At 38.9% G+C, this 22,063-nt stretch overlaps 2 protein-coding genes across 2 annotated transcripts; both read left to right on the plus strand.

Annotated features, from left to right (window-relative positions):
* Positions 1-1,192: 1,192 nt before the first annotated feature.
* dgcr2 (DiGeorge syndrome critical region gene 2) lies at positions 1,193-15,972 on the plus strand. Its single transcript, XM_014997929.2, has 11 exons — positions 1,193-1,658; positions 6,828-6,860; positions 7,590-7,712; positions 9,765-9,851; positions 9,929-10,139; positions 10,747-10,823; positions 10,903-11,085; positions 11,173-11,376; positions 11,938-12,090; positions 12,261-12,497; positions 13,118-15,972. Exons 1-11 carry the CDS (start codon positions 1,574-1,576, stop codon positions 13,348-13,350), a joined length of 1,626 nt encoding a protein of 541 aa, XP_014853415.2. The 5' UTR covers positions 1,193-1,573; the 3' UTR covers positions 13,351-15,972.
* A 135-nt stretch (positions 15,973-16,107) lies between these two features.
* car15 (carbonic anhydrase 15) lies at positions 16,108-20,772 on the plus strand. The gene is made up of 8 exons (XM_014997995.2): positions 16,108-17,658; positions 17,753-17,782; positions 19,053-19,229; positions 19,320-19,465; positions 19,577-19,669; positions 19,749-19,815; positions 20,254-20,414; positions 20,497-20,772. Exons 1-8 carry the CDS (start codon positions 17,607-17,609, stop codon positions 20,707-20,709), a joined length of 939 nt encoding a protein of 312 aa, XP_014853481.2. The 5' UTR covers positions 16,108-17,606; the 3' UTR covers positions 20,710-20,772.
* The last annotated feature ends 1,291 nt before the right edge of the window (positions 20,773-22,063 follow it).

A 22,063-nucleotide genomic window follows, 5' to 3' on the forward strand; every position in this document is an offset into this window, starting at 1 on the left:
TCCAGTATCATTTTTGGTGCAGTTTTTAAATCAACAAATTTAAATCAACTTTATAGTATGTAACATCATAGTAGTGTTTTATTATTTTTTTAAGCCAAAGAAATTTACTTTGGATTTATGCATTTTTACAGGCCTTTATGCACCCTAGTAAAGTGTGCATAAAGTGCAGTATGAATGCTGTAAGCTGAATATTTTAGTGAAAATTGCAGAAGCACAACTGCAGACTTGCAGAAATGTAAAAAAAAAAATAGGCAGGCAGAAGCAGCAGAATAAAGCAAAAGCCTTCAAAGCACAAATAGAAAACTTGTAGAAGAGTGAAAACTTTCAGTCAATGCAAAAAATCCCAATCAAAAAGTATTAGAAATTTGTGCAGAACTCTGTTTACAAAGCTAAACTGTAAGGTGACAAGAGAATGTGTTAAAAAGCTAAAGCTAACTGAAATACTAATAGCCTGTAGGTTAGGGCTAGCATCTTGACCTACAACAATGATCATGAAGTTTGAAAATAAAACATAGTGATAGCATCTAGGGTAGCACTAGCATGTTGATCTACAGTAACATACTCAATGCAATCGTTGGAATTGGGGTTGGAAGATTTGGGAACCCTCAGAGCTAGTGGGCCAGTGTATCTTAGTGGCCAGAGCAAGAAAGTTGTTAATTTGCCAAAATAAAGTGAATCTGAGTTTCTGGTTGTCATTAGATGTAGTATTCATCTGGTTAAAACAAGAAAGTTTTGAGTTTTGCATTTTGCTGAGACACTGCTTCTGAGTTTATTTCTTAGCTCTGGCTGTTAATAGCTTCCATATAAAGGGGCTCCCTCTGACTCCATGTTCTCACTCTGTTTCATCAATGACGACACTCAAACATCCCACGAAGTGTTGATGTTTTGCTGTTGTGTACCTTTAATGTTTAAACCAGACCTTTTTTATAAGGTGTAAGTATAACAAAAATGTAAAACTTGTTCAAATTTGTTTTATATCTTGTTATTATAACCAGAAGAGTTCTCATTATAACAAAATTCTGTTCCTAAAATGGTATGGAACCTGTCAAATAAAAATGCTAATATATAGCAGTGGACCCCCAGTGGTTCAACTCTCTTCCACCGCCTCTGTAAGCAGCGTTAAAAGTTGCTCCCATTGTGGCTCCACCCGCCCCCCCACATGCACAGTGTCTGTTTGGGTATAATCTGGCAGACTCCGCCCCGGCAGCACCTCCAGCTGATGGTCTGCCTGTGAGCTGCTGAATGTTTGGAATTGTTGTGATGGGAGGCCGCAGCCATCTTGGATGAGCGCCGCTCCGCACAGAGCACCAACGGTCGACGGTGACGGTGGAGCAGCCAGCCAGCTAGCTAACGTTAGCTGCTGCTGGGAGAGATTAACCTCGCCTCTTATTACGACTATGCTTTATTTGCACCTTGTTACGTAGTCGACGCATTGTGTGCGCAAAAATGGGCATAAGTAGTTTTAAACGTTTTGCGGCTATAATTTAAAAAAGGCAAAAAAGGCAAAGGCGTTGCTGAACCTCGGTATATTTTTACATTTCTGGATAGAGGAGTTACTATGAATGGAGGATAAATGTTGCCGAAGGCTGACAGCAGCAGTTTCGTCCTCCTCTTCTCTCTTCTCTTCGTTCTCACACTAACGGACCCACCACGGACAGGTAAATAAACCCCAGTTTGTTTATTTTTTGGCATGTGTTCCTGTTCCGTTTGCTCGACTAAAAAAAAAAAGTGGGAGAAACAGATTTACAGCTGCAGCCTGCAGGTCAGGCGCAGCGGCCTGTTGGTCAGACCTGGGACTCTGGTAGTTTTCAACCCGTCTCCCTGCTGCTGCTGTTAAGGGTGCAGCTCCAGCTAGCCGTGTACGCAGTACCTGTATTTCACTCCAAAACTAGGTCACTTGCAACAGCCAGCAGATGTACATTTATTAGACTTCATTGTTTTTATTTTTTTAATTGTTATTGTTTTTAATCAAAGATGCTAACTTCGGTTAATTATACTTTAATTCCTCATTAAAATGGTGCACCCTAATTTAGTTTAATTAGTTAATTTAATCACTGCAATGCTAGGTTGATCTCCCTCACCTAGTCTGTAATTTAAAATGCATGAAAGGGATTCATCTTCCTGCATCACCAAACCTGGCTCACATTCATCTCCACCATTAAACACAACTGACTTGGCAGAAAAAATACTGACAATTGTTACTGCTGTCTGTAAAGATGACTTGGTTAAGTGAAAACCCTGTGTTTTGCTCTAAATAATGCACCACCTTATTGGAATACTACTCTATTATCTGTTTAGATATCTTTTTTTTATCAATCAAGGAAGTGTGGATTTTCCTGAACCAAAAGCATTTATTGGTGCTTTGAATGATCTTCTGTAAAAAGCTTCGTAAGCATCACCACAGGACAAATGCTCTGTGGTTTCCTTCAAGCTCGGTCTCGTGATCCCGTCAATTGTGTTGGATTAGAGTTACCGTTATCAGTGGAGCTCAAGGATAAACTCATTATTGTTTGGCTCTAACCAGAGGACTCACCTCCTACCTAGAGAGCAAATTAAAAGGAAAAAGGAAAACATTGTTTATATTTGTGTTGTGGGCATTTATTTGACAGCTTCTTTTGAGTTTGTAGTCAAGTTAGGTTTTTAGAGGGGTTACAAGATGAGTTAGAGCTTTGCTGTTGTATTTCCATAGCTTTAGCCCTTAGTGTGAAGGTCATTTTTGTGCACATTTCATCAAGATGCCTAACGCTTTTGAGAACAATGCGTAGAGTTCACTCAGTGCATGTTTGGAAACGGCTACTGGTTGTTTGGGTGATGGTATTTTTCACCGTGTGTCACTGTCGGTTTCTGTGGACTCTTATCTTCTTGAGAGCTACTTGACAAGGACTTTAAGTACTGAAAAAGAAACAAAATTACTACTCGCATAATTTAGGTGGACAATAAAATTATTAATAGAACCTGCTTTAATTTTACCAGGATGTTATTTAGCAACCATGCAGCCGTTCGGCATTCATAAATCTCAAAGCTCATTGCATCCTTATTTTTACACACCACATGTATTTCACAACACATTTACTTGGCTTCATTTAATATTTAATAGTGCCAAGTGTATTTTTAAAATAAGGACACAGACTTTCATAAGTCAAGTATGAATTAAAGGGAGACAATCAAACAACAAAGAATCTTTTTTTCTGGTCGAGAGATGGAAGCAACTCTTGCATGTGCATTGTGTGCAACGCTGCACACTGTGGTGTAACACTGTGGTAGGGTTTGGTACACATGATGGGCCTCTCAAGAGTTTCTGAGGTTATTTTCACGACCTCTGGTTTGCTCCAATAATATGGAGAATGGATTTTAGCATTAAACTGTGGCTGGCTGAAAAACCACACAAGAGTTTGTTCAGACTACTTCAACTGGGGTGTTGTGTTGGAGACTAAAATCAAATAAAATAGCGGACTAAAACTCCTCACAGCCAGAATATTTTAAAAATAACCGTTCGCTGAAGTTTTTTGTGGACTTAAAATAGACCGAAGATTTGCGACTTGCTCATTTAAAACATGTAAAAGTTCATTTCAGCTTTTGTCTGGCATCGTTTTGCAACATTTGGCTTGTTACTTATAGGAGTATATAAATGATTTCAGAGCATAGTAATTCATTGTTACTATGAAATATTAAACTGTATGCAAAGATAATTTTGATGTACCTGTTAGGGTTCTCTGTGCGGTTGGGAACAGGTTTTTGATTGCGTTATGCCCCCCTGTAGAAACCCGTAAAACATTCCTGATCCTCTTGACATTCCTGACTCGAAATAAGACCTTTTCTTTAAAAAAAAAAAAAAAAAAAAAAACTTGTGTGGCTGGGCGATATAATGTTTACTCATTCTGAAACGAGGTGAAAAAAAGATTTCTTTGAGAGAGACTTATGTGATTATACTGTCTGGAATATAATTTTATACATTTTTGAAGTTTCAGTTGTTGCTACCTCTACTTTTGCACGGACTGTGGTAACATTTCCTCATAAAATGAGGTAGTCCAGTGGTACTATTTACCATTTGCATTCATCGAATCAGAACTGAAACTGAAGTCTGTCCGGGGTAAAAACATGATTAACAACTTCTTGTTGGTCCATTAAAATAGCAGAAGTGGCAAAGCAGTTTTTACACAATGAAAAAACGGTCTACTTGGGTTAGTTTTTTTATTTATTTATTTATTTTTTGAAGAAAATTGACCCACAGAGCTTTTATCTGCTCAAAGATCGAATTAAATGCGAGAAGATACAAAGAAAATAATTACCTGAACCCACTCGCTGCTTTTAACACAAACCTCCAGGTTGAATCATCGGTGCGGGAGAAAGCTCCTGTACATTGCCATGTTTTTGCTCTCCATTATCAGGCCAGTCTGGGCTATAAATTGTCAAAAAACAAAAAAAAAAATGTTTCTAAGTGAAAGAACACCCGTATTAAAATGTTGCTTGGTTATTTTTCACTCTTGTTTGTTTTCTTGACAGATGCTCTCGCAAAGAGAGTTTCTGAAGGGCAGCCTTGATGAGCTCTTCTAACTCAGAGTTAATAACGTTAAGGAAGCGACTCAATGTCCTAACAACACGTCTCTACAGCTTACTTTAAACTGGTGTTTGCTCCTGTTTTTGTTCGGAGCATTGAGCTGAAGTTCAAGGATAATTCTGGCGTTTTTATTCTTCCGTTTGACGATACCGGTTGATGGTTTTCCTCAGAAGGTTGCAGTGAGGCTCCACAGCAGGGATTGCAGGTCATTTTACATTTTGAAGCTGAAACAGCCAGCACAGTCTCTCTTTCACGGTGAATGTCATTGTCGAGGCTTTAAAACATTTTCAGGTCGTTCAACACAATAATGTGCACTTCCTAAATGCATTTCTGCAAGCTGTGCACATACAAATGAGCTGAGTTTTCAAAATTGACCTTGCGAAGCATGATCGCATGACTCACTTGGTAACACTGAATGTGGCTGACATGTATCAACAGTGTGGATCAGAAAGGGATTAGGAAACTAGGATATGAATCATTTAAAATGATCTATACTGATATTTAGGCTTGGCACTTAATCTCCATGATGAAAATGTAAAAACATTTTTGTTGTTTGGCTGTGAACCATTGATTCAGCACATCATACCCTAATTTTATTAAATGCAGTTTGTTACTTTAGGGTTGCATGATATCAGACAATCTTGAAAATGTGATATTGTTGTTGAATATATTGTGATATTTTTCCTTGCTCTTCATTTCTCTATCATTGCGATACTAAATCATTCTGTGCGCTTAAACATCCTGACCACTTTTAGATTTATTATGCATCAGCACCAGGGGCAGATTTCATCTAACCACACTGTAGCACAAAGAATATAAAATGCATGGAGCTTTAAGTAGAATTGCTTATCAAATATTGCCCAAAGTGTGTCTCATATTAATGATTATTTAAGTATGAAATTGAAGAACTCCTTTGTAAACATTCTTAAACAAAGGGCAGTTAGTTGAAGAAAGGATCAGTATTGTATTTAAAACATGAATAATTTGTTTTAAATTTCATTATCATTAGTCCAAAAATGTCTCTATCCACTGCCTGGAACAGATTTACTCAACCTTTTATAGTCAACTTTTACCCCACTCTATTGTCATAAAATGTATTGAATACGCAAACTTCATTTGCTATTTTAAAATAAAGAAAATGTAGATTCCATGTATTATTAAATTAATTAAAGATATATACTTATCTGGCATTTATAAGACAAAATTATGAATATGTTAAAGGCCTTAACACAAATTTTTTGGGGGTTATGTTTTGTTTTTTTGTTTTTCCCTAAAAGCCCCTCTATCAAGCCTTAAACAATTTAAAAAAAATCTTTTTATACAAAACATGGTGTCGGATAAAAATTCCTTTCAGATTCTCTGTTCTTATTTCTGGAAAATTCAGAAGTGGGCATTATCGTTACACACTTAAAAATAAAGTGTTTTAGACTGAGAACATGGCGATAATCAAAGCAGGTCTTTAACGTTTGATAACTTAAAGCATCTATAAGCTCTGTTCTTGTGCATTTTCCAGTCATACAGTTATAAATGTATCAAATATGCAAGTAATCATCCATGCAGTCAGACTTCATCTGCTTCAGAGCATGCATTTATATTAAAAGTCGATATAACACGATTCAAATATTCTGTGCTTCTCTGACCAAAGAAATTGTAATGTTGCGCAGACAAATATATAAAGAAATTCTGCAGATGTTCAGATATTTATTATGCTGATAATGCTACTGACTTTCAACTTGACAAATTCCTTCCTCACCCTTGCAGCCCTCCCTCCCCCTTAAAGACATGCATATTTAATATTCCTCCTCAGTGATATATTTTTAAATCCATGGCTTTTAATGTTATCCCTGCTTGTTGGTCATAATGCATTCAGTCCCTGGAAACTAACACAACCCTGCAATAGGATACATCTCAATCCACTTGGTGTCACTAAAAACAGATGTTTTAGCAATCTTAAATGGTTCCTGACAGAGTGCAGCGCTGGTGTGTAGATCTACGTCCAATAGTCTGCATTCTGCCAGAATAATTTTATTACATTTTACTGAATTTTTAGCATGTTTTTAGGTTAGGTGCAACAATCTTTAATCTAAAAAAAAAAAAAAAAATGTATGTGTGATTGGGGTTTTTGAGGGCCGGGTAAATTAGGTTATGTTCATAAGTTTGCAACACAAACTCCATTAAACTTGCAATGTAGTGATTTATTGAATTGTTGGTAAAAATGAAATGGTAATTAACTAGATAGTCATTTTATTATTGTCTGTATTTATTTCAGGTCCACGGCTAGCTCTGGCAAGATTATTGTCAGGTAAGAAAGCTTTTTTTCCTTTTTTTTTTTTTTTTTTTTTTTGCTGTCGAGTTGAGTTATCGTTTCCTGAGAAAGGACCAGCAGCCCCAAAATGTTGTTTTACAAAATTCCCTGAATATTTTCTAATTAGGGAAGTTTTGTCAAAAGTCCTGTTACCCAATCCCTAAAATAGTTTTCTGAGAAGCAACTTAAAGGTCATATTTGAAGTAAAAACATGAAGCAATGAAGCTCCAAAGATGACGGTTCAGTGCCTTTTGTCCTTATCGAATGTCATCGACTGTAGAGGTTAAGTTCTGGTCAGCTGAAGTCTCGAGGCTGCTTTTTTGATGACAACTTAATAAAAGCAGCATTGTTGTTTTTACTTCAGTGACCTGATCTTGGCAGTTTGACGAATGACTCTTTGAAGCAGATTGCCTTAACATGCTGTTTGACACAAAACAGATGCCTGTTTAAAAATGTGCAGACAAGATCAAATTTGTCTGCACATTTATGAATCAGTCTTTTATCATCGCTCTTTTGGGAGATTAATATCTGTAGAGAACATGAGAAGAAGGCTGAATAGTTTCTAAGATAGTTTGCCCCACATTTGCCACCTGTTTGCAGCCATTTCAACCACCACCATCTTTGATTTTAAACGTTTATTTTGCTGCCTTTAAAGCTATTCATGCGTATTTTATATCCCTGCTGTGTTTTTCTTGTTTGCACACAACCCATCTTGTTGTGTTTCAGAGCAGCGCTGCAACACTGGGCAGTTCGCCTGCCGCAGTGGGAAGATGCAGTGTATCCCCATATCCTGGCAGTGTGACGGCTGGACAGCATGCGAGGACAAAAGCGACGAGATGGACTGTCCCCGTAAGTTCGACTCCCATTATGCAGCCATTCTAGCACCTGTGCTTCTGGAGCTTTGATTTCTCTGGAGGCCTGCAGCACACAGGATGTTTCAGGCATAAAGGATCAAATCACAGGCAAGCAGCTTTAAAAAAAGAAATATGGCTGCTCCGATGGTCCCTTCGGGATGTAGAGAAATTGCATCAATCTGTATTCTGTTTTGCAACATGTATACATAAGGGCATATTTGGTGTATTCTTCCCTAGAGTTGCTGTTTACATTTGCAGTGAGTGATTAGTATCAACAAACCTCCATATTCCCCAAAAAGCATTAATATTAATAAACAAACAAATCAGGACTAGTGGTGTAAAAACAGGAGAACACAGGGTTAAAGTCTCTGTTTTTGTTTACCACTGGGTTGATCCCCTCAGCAGTGTGTAGATGTTACAGAGCTAAGCCTTTTGACCGAAATCCTATTGTTTCCCCCTAAATCCTGACGTCTTATCCCCGGATGCCTGATCGCATAATGGGAATTATTAGAAGGATTGAGAACAGCATGTGACCTCCATAAAGGAGTAGCTGTTCTGGCTTTGAGTTAATGCTGGTGGTGTACACCTGATTACGGTTTCACACTGGCCCCTTTTTTCATTATTCAATAAGGCTACAAACTCCTGAAGTAGAAGAAAATATGATCACGTTTTCATCTTCACGTCTAATATTTACAACCATTTAAAAATGTTAATATTTTTAGTCAATTTTAAACAGAAGTATTTTTTTTTTGCTTGGTCATAATATGCAGAGGATGTGAAAACACAAGATAAGCTCAATGGATGCTCGTGTAACCAGAGAAATTATTTCATTAGCAGGTGTAATTTCAGTTAATGGAGGCTTTGTTTTTGGAGAGGCGGCTGGGTTTCCCCCAGTGTATTTTAAGCCTGGCAGGCCACCAGGCTTTACTTATGCCCCCACCAGGATAAGCATTGCTTATTTATTGAGGGTTTTTTTTTTAATGTTTGCATTTTTAAGACTTTATAGTTGGTGTTCAGCTATTAAACTTCCAATCTTCCAATAACACATAATTATCAAGTGATATTTTCAAGTTTCCTGTCAACTTTAAACATTTTTTTAATTCAAAAACACGACGGGCCGCTGGATAAACGATTGTCTCAACCACTGGGCTTCGTAAGTTTTCTGAGGGAAACCTTGTGCATATTGGATCTTGAAGTCAGCGTTTGAAAGATTCTCAAATCCTCGGCAGGTGTTCCGGTTGATTTTTCAGTCGGAAGTCGGATTTTCGCATTAACGTTGTAATCCGAAGAGCTGCTAAACCCAGACTTTTACATTAGAGAGGCATGATTCATCCTTCCAGAGAACTTTCTCCACTGCTCCAGAGTTCAGTGGCAGCATGCTTTATTTCACTCCATCTGAAGCTTTGCATCGTAACGATTGGATGCAGCTCTCCATGAAGCTGTTCTTGAGTTAATCTGAAGGCTGCATGACCTGTGGCGGTTTGGAGCTACGGCCTCTGCAGGAAGTTGGTCCATCAAAGGAAGACCTGTCATTAGAAATTACCTTCATGCTTATTAAACATCCCCTTTAACATGCACTAACTTTTTTATTTTGTGCTTCTTAAGTAACTCTGCTTCGGTGATTTTACAAGTGACCTTTAGCATGCTGCGAGTAATCATTCGGCCTCTGGCTCCAAGGAGAGATAATGTGTTCTGTTACTACATTGACATTTTTTTTCCTGCATCGACAGGCAAATATATTCAGTTTCTCCTGATTTGCTACCACCTTGATGGCCATGTTGCAGGAGGAGAGTTTGTTGTGCGTAGACAATGCCAGGCTTCTTCCGTCTGTCCAGATCTTAATCTCATTAAACTGCTAATCATACTTAGAGGCTAAAATCTGCAAAGCTTTCCAGCTGCTTTTCCTGTCCCCAGATCTGGATCTTCCTGCTTGATCTTTTGACTCAAAGTTGATTGGTTTGGGTTGTGTAATTATCTTGTTCTTCTTTCCAGAGATTATTTGTGTGGTCTGCAAGTGCAACTGACTGATAATCAAAATACTTTGCAGTTATAAAGGCAGAGAGGTTTCGCTTTGAGAACGGATACGAGAACGTAGAAGACGCCATCGGCGTAGCTCAGCCCGTTCGCTTCAACAGTGAGCATCTCTCTTTTGTCTCAGTGCTTCTGCAGCTTGAGTCACTGCAGCCGTCAAAATGTCCTCCCTGCTTACAGAGAAGTGTCCCAACGGCTGGCATCACTACGAGAAGACGGCCAGCTGCTACAAAGCCTACCTGAAGAAAGAGAACTACTGGAAGGCCGTGGATACGTGCCAGAAGGTTAACGGCTCCTTGGCTACGTTCGTGACCAGCGAGGAGCTCCAGTTCATACTGGAGATCGAGCTGGACTTTGACGACAAAGTGTGTGAGCGCAGAGAACAGTGCACGTGAGTTGATGTTTACTTTCTTACCTCGGGAACATTTAGCAGTTTTATCCGATTAGTTGGATAAAACTGGCACATTCTGCAGATTTTTCATTGAAACTTTTGAGAGTTTTTTTTATACAATATTAGAAATACTTCAGTTCCTTTTTTTAAAATAAGGAAATAAACATTTTCTTTCTTAAAATGCATTAGTGTAGCGTTCATTTAGTAAATTTGAACCTAAAACTTGAGGAATTTTAGTTTCACAGACAAAGCTGTTTATATCTTAAAAACAAAATGTAGATATATTTAATTTACTCTCAATTACTGCTGTGAATATTTTTTTCAGCAAACTGTGTTTAATTAATGATTAATTGATTACTAAATTAGCTGACCATTATTTCAGTAATCAATTCATCCTGATTAATCGTTTCAGTCCTGATGCTCTGTCTTTACTGACAGATTCAGATTTCATTCAGATTTCGTCATATGATCCGTAAACGTTTGAGCAAATTGACTGAGGTCATAGAGTGATAGCCTGCCATCTAGTGGTGAAAATGTGTCGGTTCATGAACCCAGAAATAAGTCCTTGGACTCAGCATGTAGTAATGTGTAGTAATACTATGTCCAGGTTTTGGGTGGGCTATCAGTATGTGATCACCAATCGAAGTCACACCTTGGAGGGCCGTTGGGAAGTGGCCTCCAAAGGTAATGAAAGGAAGAAGAGTTGAATAATCTCCACTCTGTGATCTGGGTTGGGCAGTAAGGATGCGCTGTTTCCTCACAGGGTCCCTGGAGGTGATTTGGCCGCCTGAGGGCCTGAAGAAGTTGGGGGAGACCTCTCCCTCTCAGGACAACGTCTTCTGCGCCCAGCTGCAACGCTTCCAGAGCAAGAGCATGAATGAACACGGCCTGCACAGCTGGGACGCCGAGAACTGCTACAAGAAGTTCCCATTCCTCTGCAAGAGGAGTATGTGCTCACTCCGTTTGCTTCCAGATATGCCTATAATCAGCTGTTTTATTACCATTTCTTTATTTTTGGTTACTCTTTACACAGGGCAAACATGTGTGGACATAAAAGACAATGTGGTAAATGAGGGCTACTACTTCACCCCGAAGGGGGACGACCCGTGTCTGAGCTGCACATGTCATGACGGCGAGCCGGAGATGTGTGTGGCGGCGCTGTGTGAGCGGCCGCAGGGCTGCACTCGCTTTCAGAAGGATCCCAAAGAGTGCTGCAAGTTCACCTGCCTGGATCCCGGTACTTGTGTTCATCTTTTGGTCTCTGCCGCTGTGTGTTTGTACAAGGAAACTCTGGACATTTATACCCGTTACTGCAGAATCTTAAGTACTACAAGAAATGTAGATTAGGGCCGCAACCAGTGCAGCGAAAAAAATGATTCTAACATCCACATGTGAAAAGTTCAACACTTTATGGTTGACTTGACATTAATACAGTCCAGGGCTGATCTGTTTGTTTTGGGGGATTAACCAGGTAAAAATTGAATAGAAAAAAAAGTGCTGAATAGTTTAAGCCAAAACTATGACACTTACAGACAAAGGCTGTTTTTTATGTAAATACATCATGAATTTATTTTTGGCACATTTTTGACTTACTTTCAGCATGTTGTTCTTTCAGCAAATGCCTTTTCTGTGTCTGTAGCCTTCAGTTAAGTTAATCGATTACAAAATTAGTAACGATTATTTCAATAATTGATTCATTGCAATTAATTTAAACTATTAACTAGTTGTACGGTTCCGATTGTGCTTAAATGCACAAGCGAAAGTCTTATTTTGTTTTTTCTTTCTTCTTTTCCCTCAGATGGAAGCACCCTGTTTGATTCGATGGCCAGTGGGATGAGGCTGATCGTCAGCTGCATCTCGTCCTTCCTCATCCTGTCACTGCTGCTCTTCATGGTGCACAGACTTCGTCAGAGAAGACGCGAACGCATCGAGACTCTGATCGGAGGCAACTGTAAGCCCCAACCGATCAATATGATGTCATTTAGTTTAATCGGAAGAAATAGGATAAATAACACACTGCTTATAATCCTGTGATTGATTTGCAGTTTCTGCTTTTAATGATGCTGAAATCTATTAATCTCTAACATTTCTCGGGTTTTTTTTTTTTGTTGCTTTCCTCAGTGCACCACTTCAACCTCGGAAGACGAGTGCCGGGCTTCGACTACGGCCCAGATGCCTTCGGCACCGGTCTCACTCCTCTGCACCTGTCTGACGACGGCGAAGGCGGGGCTTTTCATTTCCAGGAGCCGCCTCCGCCGTACGCCGCCTACAAATACGCCAACATCCAGCACCCAGACGACCCCCCTCCTCCGTACGAAGCCTCCATCAACCCAGACACTTTCCTCTACGTGGACTTCGGTAGGGAGCGTCCGTCCTCCTGTCCAGCTAGCTCATCATGCGAACTGTAGAGCTGCAGCTAGCGAATATTTTATCTTTATATTTATTCTGACAATCTGATTTTTAAAAAAATTGTCACATTCTGCTAAGCTTTCATTTAACCACTTAAGTTTTTTTTTTTTTTTTGCATAATATTAGAAATACTCTGAATATGTTGTGTTTTTGAGTCTGTACGCCCAGTTAATGATTAATCCATTACTAAACTAGTTGACAATTATTTCAATAATCTGTATTTTCAGTAATCTGATGGAAATATCTTGGTACACTTTACATAAGAAATATAAGAGCTTGTTTTAAGTTGATAATTCCTTATAATGAAGAAGTACTAGATCCACTAGTTTAGTTATTTCACTAATAACTTGTCCTTTTTCATCAATATTAAGGAATTATTGACTTAAAATGAACTCATGTTTCCTGCTGAAAGGTGACTTGTAAGTTAGTTTAGTCTATTTGCACTAGAAACTAGACCTGCAGGATTACTCTGTAGGATTCGGTGTTTTTGCAGTGCATGTTTTATCGTTTGAGCCCTGGATGAGCTCTGATTGTCTCCTCTCCTCTGCGCTCTTCATCGTTGCCTCCAGGACACAGCGGGGTCTCCATGGTGCCGAGCCAGATGAACTCTCTGGGCGACGGGCTCGAGGCCGAACTTCCCAACTGCCCCGCTCCAGCGCCCGTTTGCGTGCCGTCGTCTCAAGAGAGGGAGGACTCCATAGACAGCAGCACCCTCCTGGTGGGGCCCGACACGCCAACAGATGGCCACGCCCCCGCCCCTCTGCCCGCAGACTGCACGTCCTCCCTCAGCACTGTGGTATAGGAGCGAAGGACGGAGCCGCACCCGGATCTCACTAGCCAGGACTGCAGGCTATTGATGTCGGCCGCAGGGAGGAGACTCGTGTTTTGTACAGACGTATAAGGAGGAGCGGCGACTGTTTTCTTACAGCGGGGTTTTTCCTTCTGAAGATAAAGTGTTCGGTTTTGTTTGCTTTTTGAAGACACTGGCATCCGAGGGAGCAGCAAGGACCGACTCTGTAGAAGAAAAAAAAAACAAACGGATCCCAATAATTTGACATGGCTGCGCTCTTTGTTTTGTTGCTGAGAAGCAGCCTAATTGGGTGAAACCCCGACTGCTGTAAATGCTCCCTGAGGTTCAGACTTCATACCTGTGTGTTTCAGTCCCGCACAGCGTCAAACTACCAGCCCAGCTTTTGTTGCTTGTACGCTTTTTGTTGCGTCACACATTGAGCTGATAAAAACCTTCATTTTTACAATCCGATCTAAGCAGCCGTCTTCCAGATTTATAGCACAGATTTGCAGAAGCAGATGTTTTATAGCTCAGAAGGTGTTTGGTAGTCTCTTATCGTTGGGTTTTTACCGGGCTATGCTGACAAAAAAGCTTTAGATGTCAGAAGACTGTGGTGATGCTGGTCAGTTTGGTGTTGCGTTTATTAATTTATGACTGCAGGCTGTAATTTTGGTTGGAGACGTGTAAGCAGATTGTGATTAATGATGTGATAAAGACCTGGTTACTGTATGGGTAAAGATTAGAGATGAAGGTCTTTCATAAAAGGAAAAAATTATAATTTAAAAGATTTCTCCAATTATGACGTTAAGCCATGCTAACATTCAAATTCTGTATTATTTGTGGTTGGGTTGTGTTCAGTCTTCACGCTTTGATTTGTGAGGTAAGCTCATCGACTGTCGCTTCCTGTCCGTCCCAGAATGTGCCAACCAGGCGTGGGCTGGCGCAACGTTTTCTTGGTAACATAATTTTAGTAAAAAACATGTATATCAAGATAATTTCATGCAACTGAAACAAAAAGGCAGCATATAGTGATCTTATTGGTTTAATTAAAAGTATACCTTGGTGTTGCTAAAACAATCTCAGATATTTATTATTACAGGTTTAATAATTCAACTGACTTTATTCTAAAATATAAACAGAGAATAAACACAAACTACATATAGTAGCAGCTTTCAACCAAACATGTCTATTGTTCACAATGTTCCTGTTTAATCATGTAATTCTGGATGGGTATGGAAAATCTTCGTATAATCCAAGGACAAATGAATGAAACGGTCCAAGGAGAAATAAATACTTTTTGGCTCCTGGACTTTCTTACAACATGCAGTTTTTAAAATTGGCCTTTAGATGCCAAAAAAGCATTAATTACATTGATTTCTGGAGACGCATCAAAAGCCTTAGTCTTTGTTTCACTAATGTACATCATATTAGTGCTCAATTTAAAAAATCCATATGTTTATTTGATTTTTAAATGGAGATAAGTTTGTTCAGTTTCCAAATATATAGTGAAATGTCCCTTTGACACACTGATGAATTGTAAACCGACCAAATAATAAACCTCAACCTTACTGAAATGTTCAGCCTGTCATAAAATCTACCAGGAAGAAAACTAAATTTTGAAGTGTAAACTTTGTAGTAACCATGAGTGCAGAATATTTTAGCTTTTTACCCAGTTTAAAAAGTCAGAAACCTGATCATTACTACATCTATCCAGCCTGCAGTCCGCTGCTTACCGTACAAAGCCAGCTAACTAGTTTAAAATCAAAATTATTTCCAAACAGCCTGATTTCTTGCTCTTAAAATCCAAGCACAAGCTTAGCACCTCAGCTCTACCTCTTCCTGTGGCGTTTTATTAAAGGGAATTAAAATGTGTGGCCAGCCCATGCCTGGGTTGAACCTCTGCAGAACATGATGATGGTGTTTCTGCAAAACTGTTGCTGTTTTTGTTTTGTCTTTTTCTCTCTTTGATGAAATGTGTATTTAAAAGAAAAAAAAATTGTAAGTTTGGAGCAAGTAAGACGACAATCGTCGGATTCATTCGAGGATGGATTTGACGGAGTTGGAGTTTTTTTGTTTTTTTTGGAGGTTCCTCCATCACCACCAGCAGCATCCAAACTCATGATCTGCCCCCAAAAATGGTTTAAAATATGTCTGACTCCACATCTCATGATTGAATGTACTGAATATACATATATATATATATATATATATAATACATGACTTTTTGTGCTCATCTTTTACTCATTTCTTTTTTATTTTCTACTTTTTGCGTTGACAATCCACAGTGGATTATCCAGCAAACAGAGTCATGTTTTCATACGCTGCCAAACGTGAGCATGTGTGTTTAACAGATGGTGTTCAGTTCTGTTTGCACCATCTTTGTTTTGGTTTTCTTCTTGCTTTATGTACCTTTTGGTGCATGTTTTTGTTTTTTATGTGTTGGCATGCTGAGAGGTAATTTTAGCACAACAGTGTACAGTAGATTTAAAGGCTCATACATGTAGTTCAGCGTTTTGTATGAACTGAAAGCCTGGGGGGGGGGGGGGGGGGGGGGATTGTAATGCAACTTATGCTACATTTCTTTGTCTCTTATTTGACAGCCCTTAAATTAAAAACGGGGGGAAAAAAAAACAAGCCTGTGTTTTTCTGACATGGATCTACATCTAATCTTAATAAGCTTCACTGTGAAATCCGAGCTGGGGCTGCGATCCAGACTTTACGCTGAGCCTATTCAGACGCGACATTTATCCTCTGCATTTTTTTTTTCTCCTTCATCAAGGAAATCCCTCCACCTGACCAAATGTCAAAGAGATTTAAGGTGGAATGCAGGGAAATCCCCCCCTCCCCACCCCGACCTAAACAGTGAGACGGGGGGCGCCCGGAGATTTAGATGATTTGAAGGAAGCGAATATAACGCAGCTCAGAGTGACTCATACGGCAGCAGGCGGAGCGGAGAGAGCGATGCCCAGCTGGAGAGTGTTGTCTGGGATGAAAGGAGGCTTTGTCCCCCCCGGCCCCCACGGAGCAACGAGTGACAGAATCGCGAAATTTATTCCTGATGAGAGAGACCTAAAACGTAGCGCTTAACGGCTCAATCAACGCACAGGCTCACGACGAACATGGAGTCAAATTACGAAGCTGAGCATTCATTGGGTGGTGTGGGTGTTTTTTTTTTTAAGGATTAGAAATAAAAAATAAAAAAAAACATTTTTTTCTTCAGATTTGGATCATAAAATTAACTTTTTAATGTTTTTATATTGTATTCAAGCTATGAGATTAAAATTGTGGGTTTTAATTAGACTTGTATGATAAAATTACTTGTTTTTATTTTGGAATTGGGGCATAATGTTAAAATGCCTCTAGATTTGGGCCATAAAATTAGTTTTTTGAATTCATATTTACTTTATTGAAGTTAAACTATGAAAATGATTTTCTTTTATGGATCATAAAATGACTTTTTGATCTCTTTATTTTGTTGCATTCAAGCCATGAAATTAAAATGTATTTTTTAAATCAATTTAATCAATGAGATTACTTTTGTACTTATATTTATGTTATTGGAGTTAGACCATAACATAAATATATATATTTTTTTGTTTTTAATATTTGGGCCATAACATTTACTTTTTAATTTTCAGTATTATACCATAAAATTACCTATTCTGACTTCATTTAAATTATTGAAGTTAGACCACAGCATTAAAATGTTTCTTTTTTTTTGTTTTATATTTGGGCCATAAAATTTCCCTTATTTTAAAACTAAACTATGATTAATTTTTTTTTTATTCATTTTTTTATTTACACCATAAAATTACCTAAATTGATTCATTTATGTCGTTTTACGACTATATTCTTAATCTGGACAGTTAAAAAAAAAAAGCGTATTTAATTTATTGGGTTAAATAATAAAATAATTTGTATTAGACCATAAAATGACAATGTAATTCCGTGCATTTATGCATGTTTAGAGCATAAAACTAACTTTCTAGGCACACTGATGTGTAGATAAAAGCACATCCTCTCATGAATGGGTCTTGTTACTAGTCACTGAGCATCTCTGATGGCTTCGGGGAGGAGGGGTGAAGCCGTCCTCGCATCAATGAGGCTGTTGATCAGAAAGGACCACTGGACTGGTAATGACACAGTTCACTGATCAGTCCCAGAGGAAATAAAACTCAGCTTTCACCACCCACCCCACTTAAGCCGGACGCTCCTGCAGATCTGCCTTCATTCTACCTCAACACACGCAGACGGCTGCCTGAGCCACCATGCAGCGGAGCGCGGCTCTCCTCATGCTCCTGCTTCTGTGCGCTGATTCGCGTAAGAGTCCACGTTAATATCAACAACTTTGTTTCTGGTTAATTAAGTTCAAGAAAACATCTGGTTGATTGTGCTGGTTGTTTGTGTCTTCCAGAGGACTATTGCTATGATGAGCCACATTGTGGTAAGTAAAATAATAACTATGAGTTTGGAGACTCTAGGTTTACATTTGGAGCCATCATTTTAGCAGCTTGGTGTCTGTAAATCCTTTAATTCAGGACTAAATTTATACAAAGTAGTAAGCCTGTTAAACCAAGATATAGTGGAATATTTTATCTCCAAATAACTTGGTAGACTTTAAAGCTTTCAATGCAAATTTCTCTTGTGCTGAAGTTGTTTTGCGCCAGTATTTGATCCTGTCCTCCATGTTAGCTCAGCAGCATCTTATGCTACAGATTAAAGCTGTTGATCATCTCAGCTTCTTATTAAACAACTTCTGTAGATTTTTTTTTTTTTTTTTTATCGCCTCACAGTTACAAGAACCTTTCAGATTTATTTCAGCGAGTTTCATTGTTGAAACTCTGATTTTATTTTCTTCTCTGAAACCACTTTGTGGTTCCTCAAGAACATAAAACCTTACCAATGCATGTATGCTCAAATATAGTCATAAACCTTGGTTAAATGTCCTTTAGTGACTGGAAACTGTTTGCTTTTTGTTGCTATCAAGAGACACCAGAGTTAAAAGCCTGATTTACATACAATTTTTTTTGTTTGTATTTGTAGTTTTATGTTTTTAAATGGTCCTCGTGTGCCCCCTTTTCTAATGGCGCCCTGTGCAGCTGCCTTTTGTGGTCACCACTGTTTTGTTTTGAAGATTTTGATTTAAAGTGCAGTTAAATAATTTGGCCCCATAATCTCAGATTTGAAAGCAAGTTTGAAGGTGTTGATTTTAGGAGAAATCACTTCTTTCTTTTTTGGCGCCATCTTGGTGGTTACCATGGCTAAATCCTAATAAACCTTCCTTCATCTAAGTGGGAAACGATACGAAACGCACATCTAAAGCTGTTTTAGAATGACAATGACAAAAATCAGATTGATTTTATGGAAAAGCCCCAAAGTATAAAAAGTATAACTGTAACCTTCAATTTCAGAGAAAACCCGCATTAAGCTGGTACTTGTGGATCACATTTTTGTTTTTAGCATGTATTGAATTAATGGGCTACATATGGGGCCCACACAGGGATGCTGGAAAGAAGGAGGGTTTGAATTAGTTTTGGAGTTGGAGTTATCTGGACTCAAAATCATGTTTTAAAAAAAAATCACCTGAAAATGACATTTTTAAATATTTTTCCTTGCTCTCTTTTTGCTTCTTGAAACACATTTGTAACTTTTATCTTGATCCTGTTCTGGAGAGTCCAGCTGACTCAGTGATTCTCTCTTTACCTCTGCATCAGATCCGTATTCATGGGGCGACTCCTTCCCTTCATGTCACCCTTTACTCGAGCGCCACCACTCTCCCATCAACCTGGACCACCAGTTGGTCCAAAACGACTCCTTGGGGCCGTTGCACCTTGAGGGTTTTGACGCGGTCCAACCAGGCCACTGGACGCTTGAGAACGACGGACACTCTGGTGAGCATCCCGCAGATTCTCCTCACCTTCCCGTCGTGTCCTGTGTTGGATTTGACGTCCGCGTTGCGCCTTCCCTTCCTCCTCCTTCAGTTTTGCTGCAGGTTGGCAGCGGCATGGCTGTGAGCGGCGGAGGTCTTCCAGATGTTTACCACACCATCCAGCTGCACTTCCACTGGGGAGGCCTGGCGACGAACGGCTCTGAGCACACGGTGGACGGGCGCAGATATCCGATGGAGGTACAGTATGGTCAGTAGGCAGCTCTACTCCGTCTGTTTCAGCAGGCTGCCGCGCCGCAGCCGCCCCTTAACGCCGCCGCCGCGCCGCGCCGGTTTTGATGTCGTCCACAGATGCACATAGTCAACATGAAGTCCATCCACCCCAATGAGTCTGCAGCTTTGGACGACCCAACAGGATTTGCTGTTCTTGGCTTCTTCATTGATGTTAGTTGATGAAAACGTGCAACACCTTTCATTGTAATGCGGCTGCAGCTTTTACATAAGGTCGTGTCTTTTGTTGCAGGTCGTTTATGCGGACAATGTTCATTTTGGACACATTTCTCAAAAACTGTCTTCTGTGGCCTACAGAGGTTAGACTCACCATTTACAATCACTTGCTACTGCACTGAAAAAAAAACAAAATTTGACCAAGTATTTTTGGTCTAGTTTCTAGTGCAAACATCTTGAAACACTTGAAATAAGACAAAACTAACCTCCAAAGAAGTTTTCAGCAAGACACAGGAGCTTATTTGAAGTAAACCATTCCTTAATTTTCATTTTTTATAAAAGTTCTAGCTTCACTTTTAACTTCTTATCAGAGAAGTAATCTGCCGGTGGAATCAGCACTAGAACTTTTTCATCAATATTTAGAAATCATTGACTTAAAATCTTGCTGAAAAGTTACTTGTGGGTTTGTTTCGTCTTATTTCACGTGCATTAAGAAGTTTGCACTAGAAACCAGAACAGAAGCATTTGGTGAAACTTTGCTTTTGCAGGTTTCTAACATGGCTGTGCATCTTTTCCTCAAGGCCAGACGACTAAAGTAAAGCCATTCCCACTGCTGAGTCTCCTGCCGAAGCACAACATGAGTCAGTATTACCGTTATTCTGGCAGCCTCACCACCCCTCCCTGCTCCCAGGCTGTAGTTTGGACTCTCTATGAGGTCCCCATCCTCATCTCCTGGTCCCAGGTTGGTTCTGATTCCTAAAAAATCACAGGATTCCTGCCTGGCTGCAAAAATTTTAAAAATAATAACTATTTTTCTTCCTCAGCTGGCTCAGTTTACCTCGCAGATCTTCTCGACGGAGGAAGACGCAGAGCAGGTGACGCCTCTGCAGAACAACTTCAGGCATGTCCATCCCACCTTCAGCCGCACCGTGTCGGCCTCCAGAGACGCCGGGCTCCTCAGGGCGGCGGCCGGTCGACCGATCCGGTCAAATCTGCTGCACATCATCGTCCTGGGCAGTTTCATCTTTAAACTTTAACTCTCCTGTTATCCCACAATGATGTCTGAGATTTCTATAAAAACCTCACTGGAAAGTATCAAAGGGTCCTTTGCCTTTGTTTTGGTATTTTCTTTTAAATCTGATTCCTGGATAAGTCCTTATTTTGTATCTTTTTACATGAACTAGGCCAAAAAGGGGCCTGACAATGTAGGATGGTGTCTTAATAACATCAAACCAATATCTTCTAAAAATACTCAAACCTCTTAAACCTTTTCTTATTTTTATTCAGATATTGCCTGCTTTTGAAGCCTCTAACTTATTTTTTAATTAGAATTATTCTGTATTTAACTTTCTTCCATCATCCTATCATCCCCTCCCAACTGAAGAAGAACATCCACCCAGCATGATGCTGCCACTACTATGTTTCACTATCAGATTTATGGAGTGTACAGAAAATAATTGTTTTCCCAACTGAGCTGTGGGTCTCTGCAGCTCCTCCACAGTTACCATGAATATCTTGTTCTTGTCAGTTTTTAGAGAACATTTTTGCAGTTTAGCTCCTCTTACATCACGACAATATATATATATATATATATATATATATATATATATATATATATATATATATATATATATATATATATATATATATATATATATATATATATACAATGCAATTTTAATGCATCTACTTTTAAAATTACACTTTAGATGAGAAAAATTACATTAAATTAGACTTTAAAATGTTAGAGAAAGTCTAAAGTTTTAATTCAAAGTGTAACATGAATGTTTTTCCAAAGCTCTTAACTTATATGTTATTGAGTCTAAGCAGAATAAACAGAATAACATTAAAAAACTGCATTCCAACAATTTATTCAAGTCAGATTAGCATTAATTCAACATATTTTTACTCAAGAAAAAGTAAAAAAAAAGTGTTTGGTAAGAAGATTACTCAAGTACAGAGGACTAATCATATTATTTGATTCAATATTTAGAAATTAAATCAGACAAAAATAGCAGAGTTAAGTGCAAAATGTGGTATTTTAAAGATTAAAATAAAAAAAACAACATATAATTATACAATATAACAAATTAATACAGAAGAAACACTTTTCCTAATATAATTTTCTTCCTGTGCAGATTTACTGTATCTAGTTTGACCTTGAAATATTTCAGCAGGCTTAGTAGATACAAAATAACGTCCTTGTGTTGCAGTAGTTTTCATTCTGCTGCCCGGATAAAATAGTTTCCATCTAAGGAAATGAGCAAGCATGTGGCGACTGTGGAAAGGACTCAGAAAACAAAATGTAATTTAAATGGACACACATGGGGAACAAGCCAATCAGGAGAGGATCTTTAGGCAATGCAGCCAATTAAATGAAAGAGAGCCAGA

The sequence above is a fragment of the Poecilia mexicana genome, unplaced genomic scaffold, assembly GCF_051168715.1.
Source record: "Poecilia mexicana isolate PSO_F unplaced genomic scaffold, ASM5116871v1 scaffold_12, whole genome shotgun sequence".
Classification (NCBI taxonomy): domain Eukaryota; kingdom Metazoa; phylum Chordata; class Actinopteri; order Cyprinodontiformes; family Poeciliidae; genus Poecilia; species Poecilia mexicana.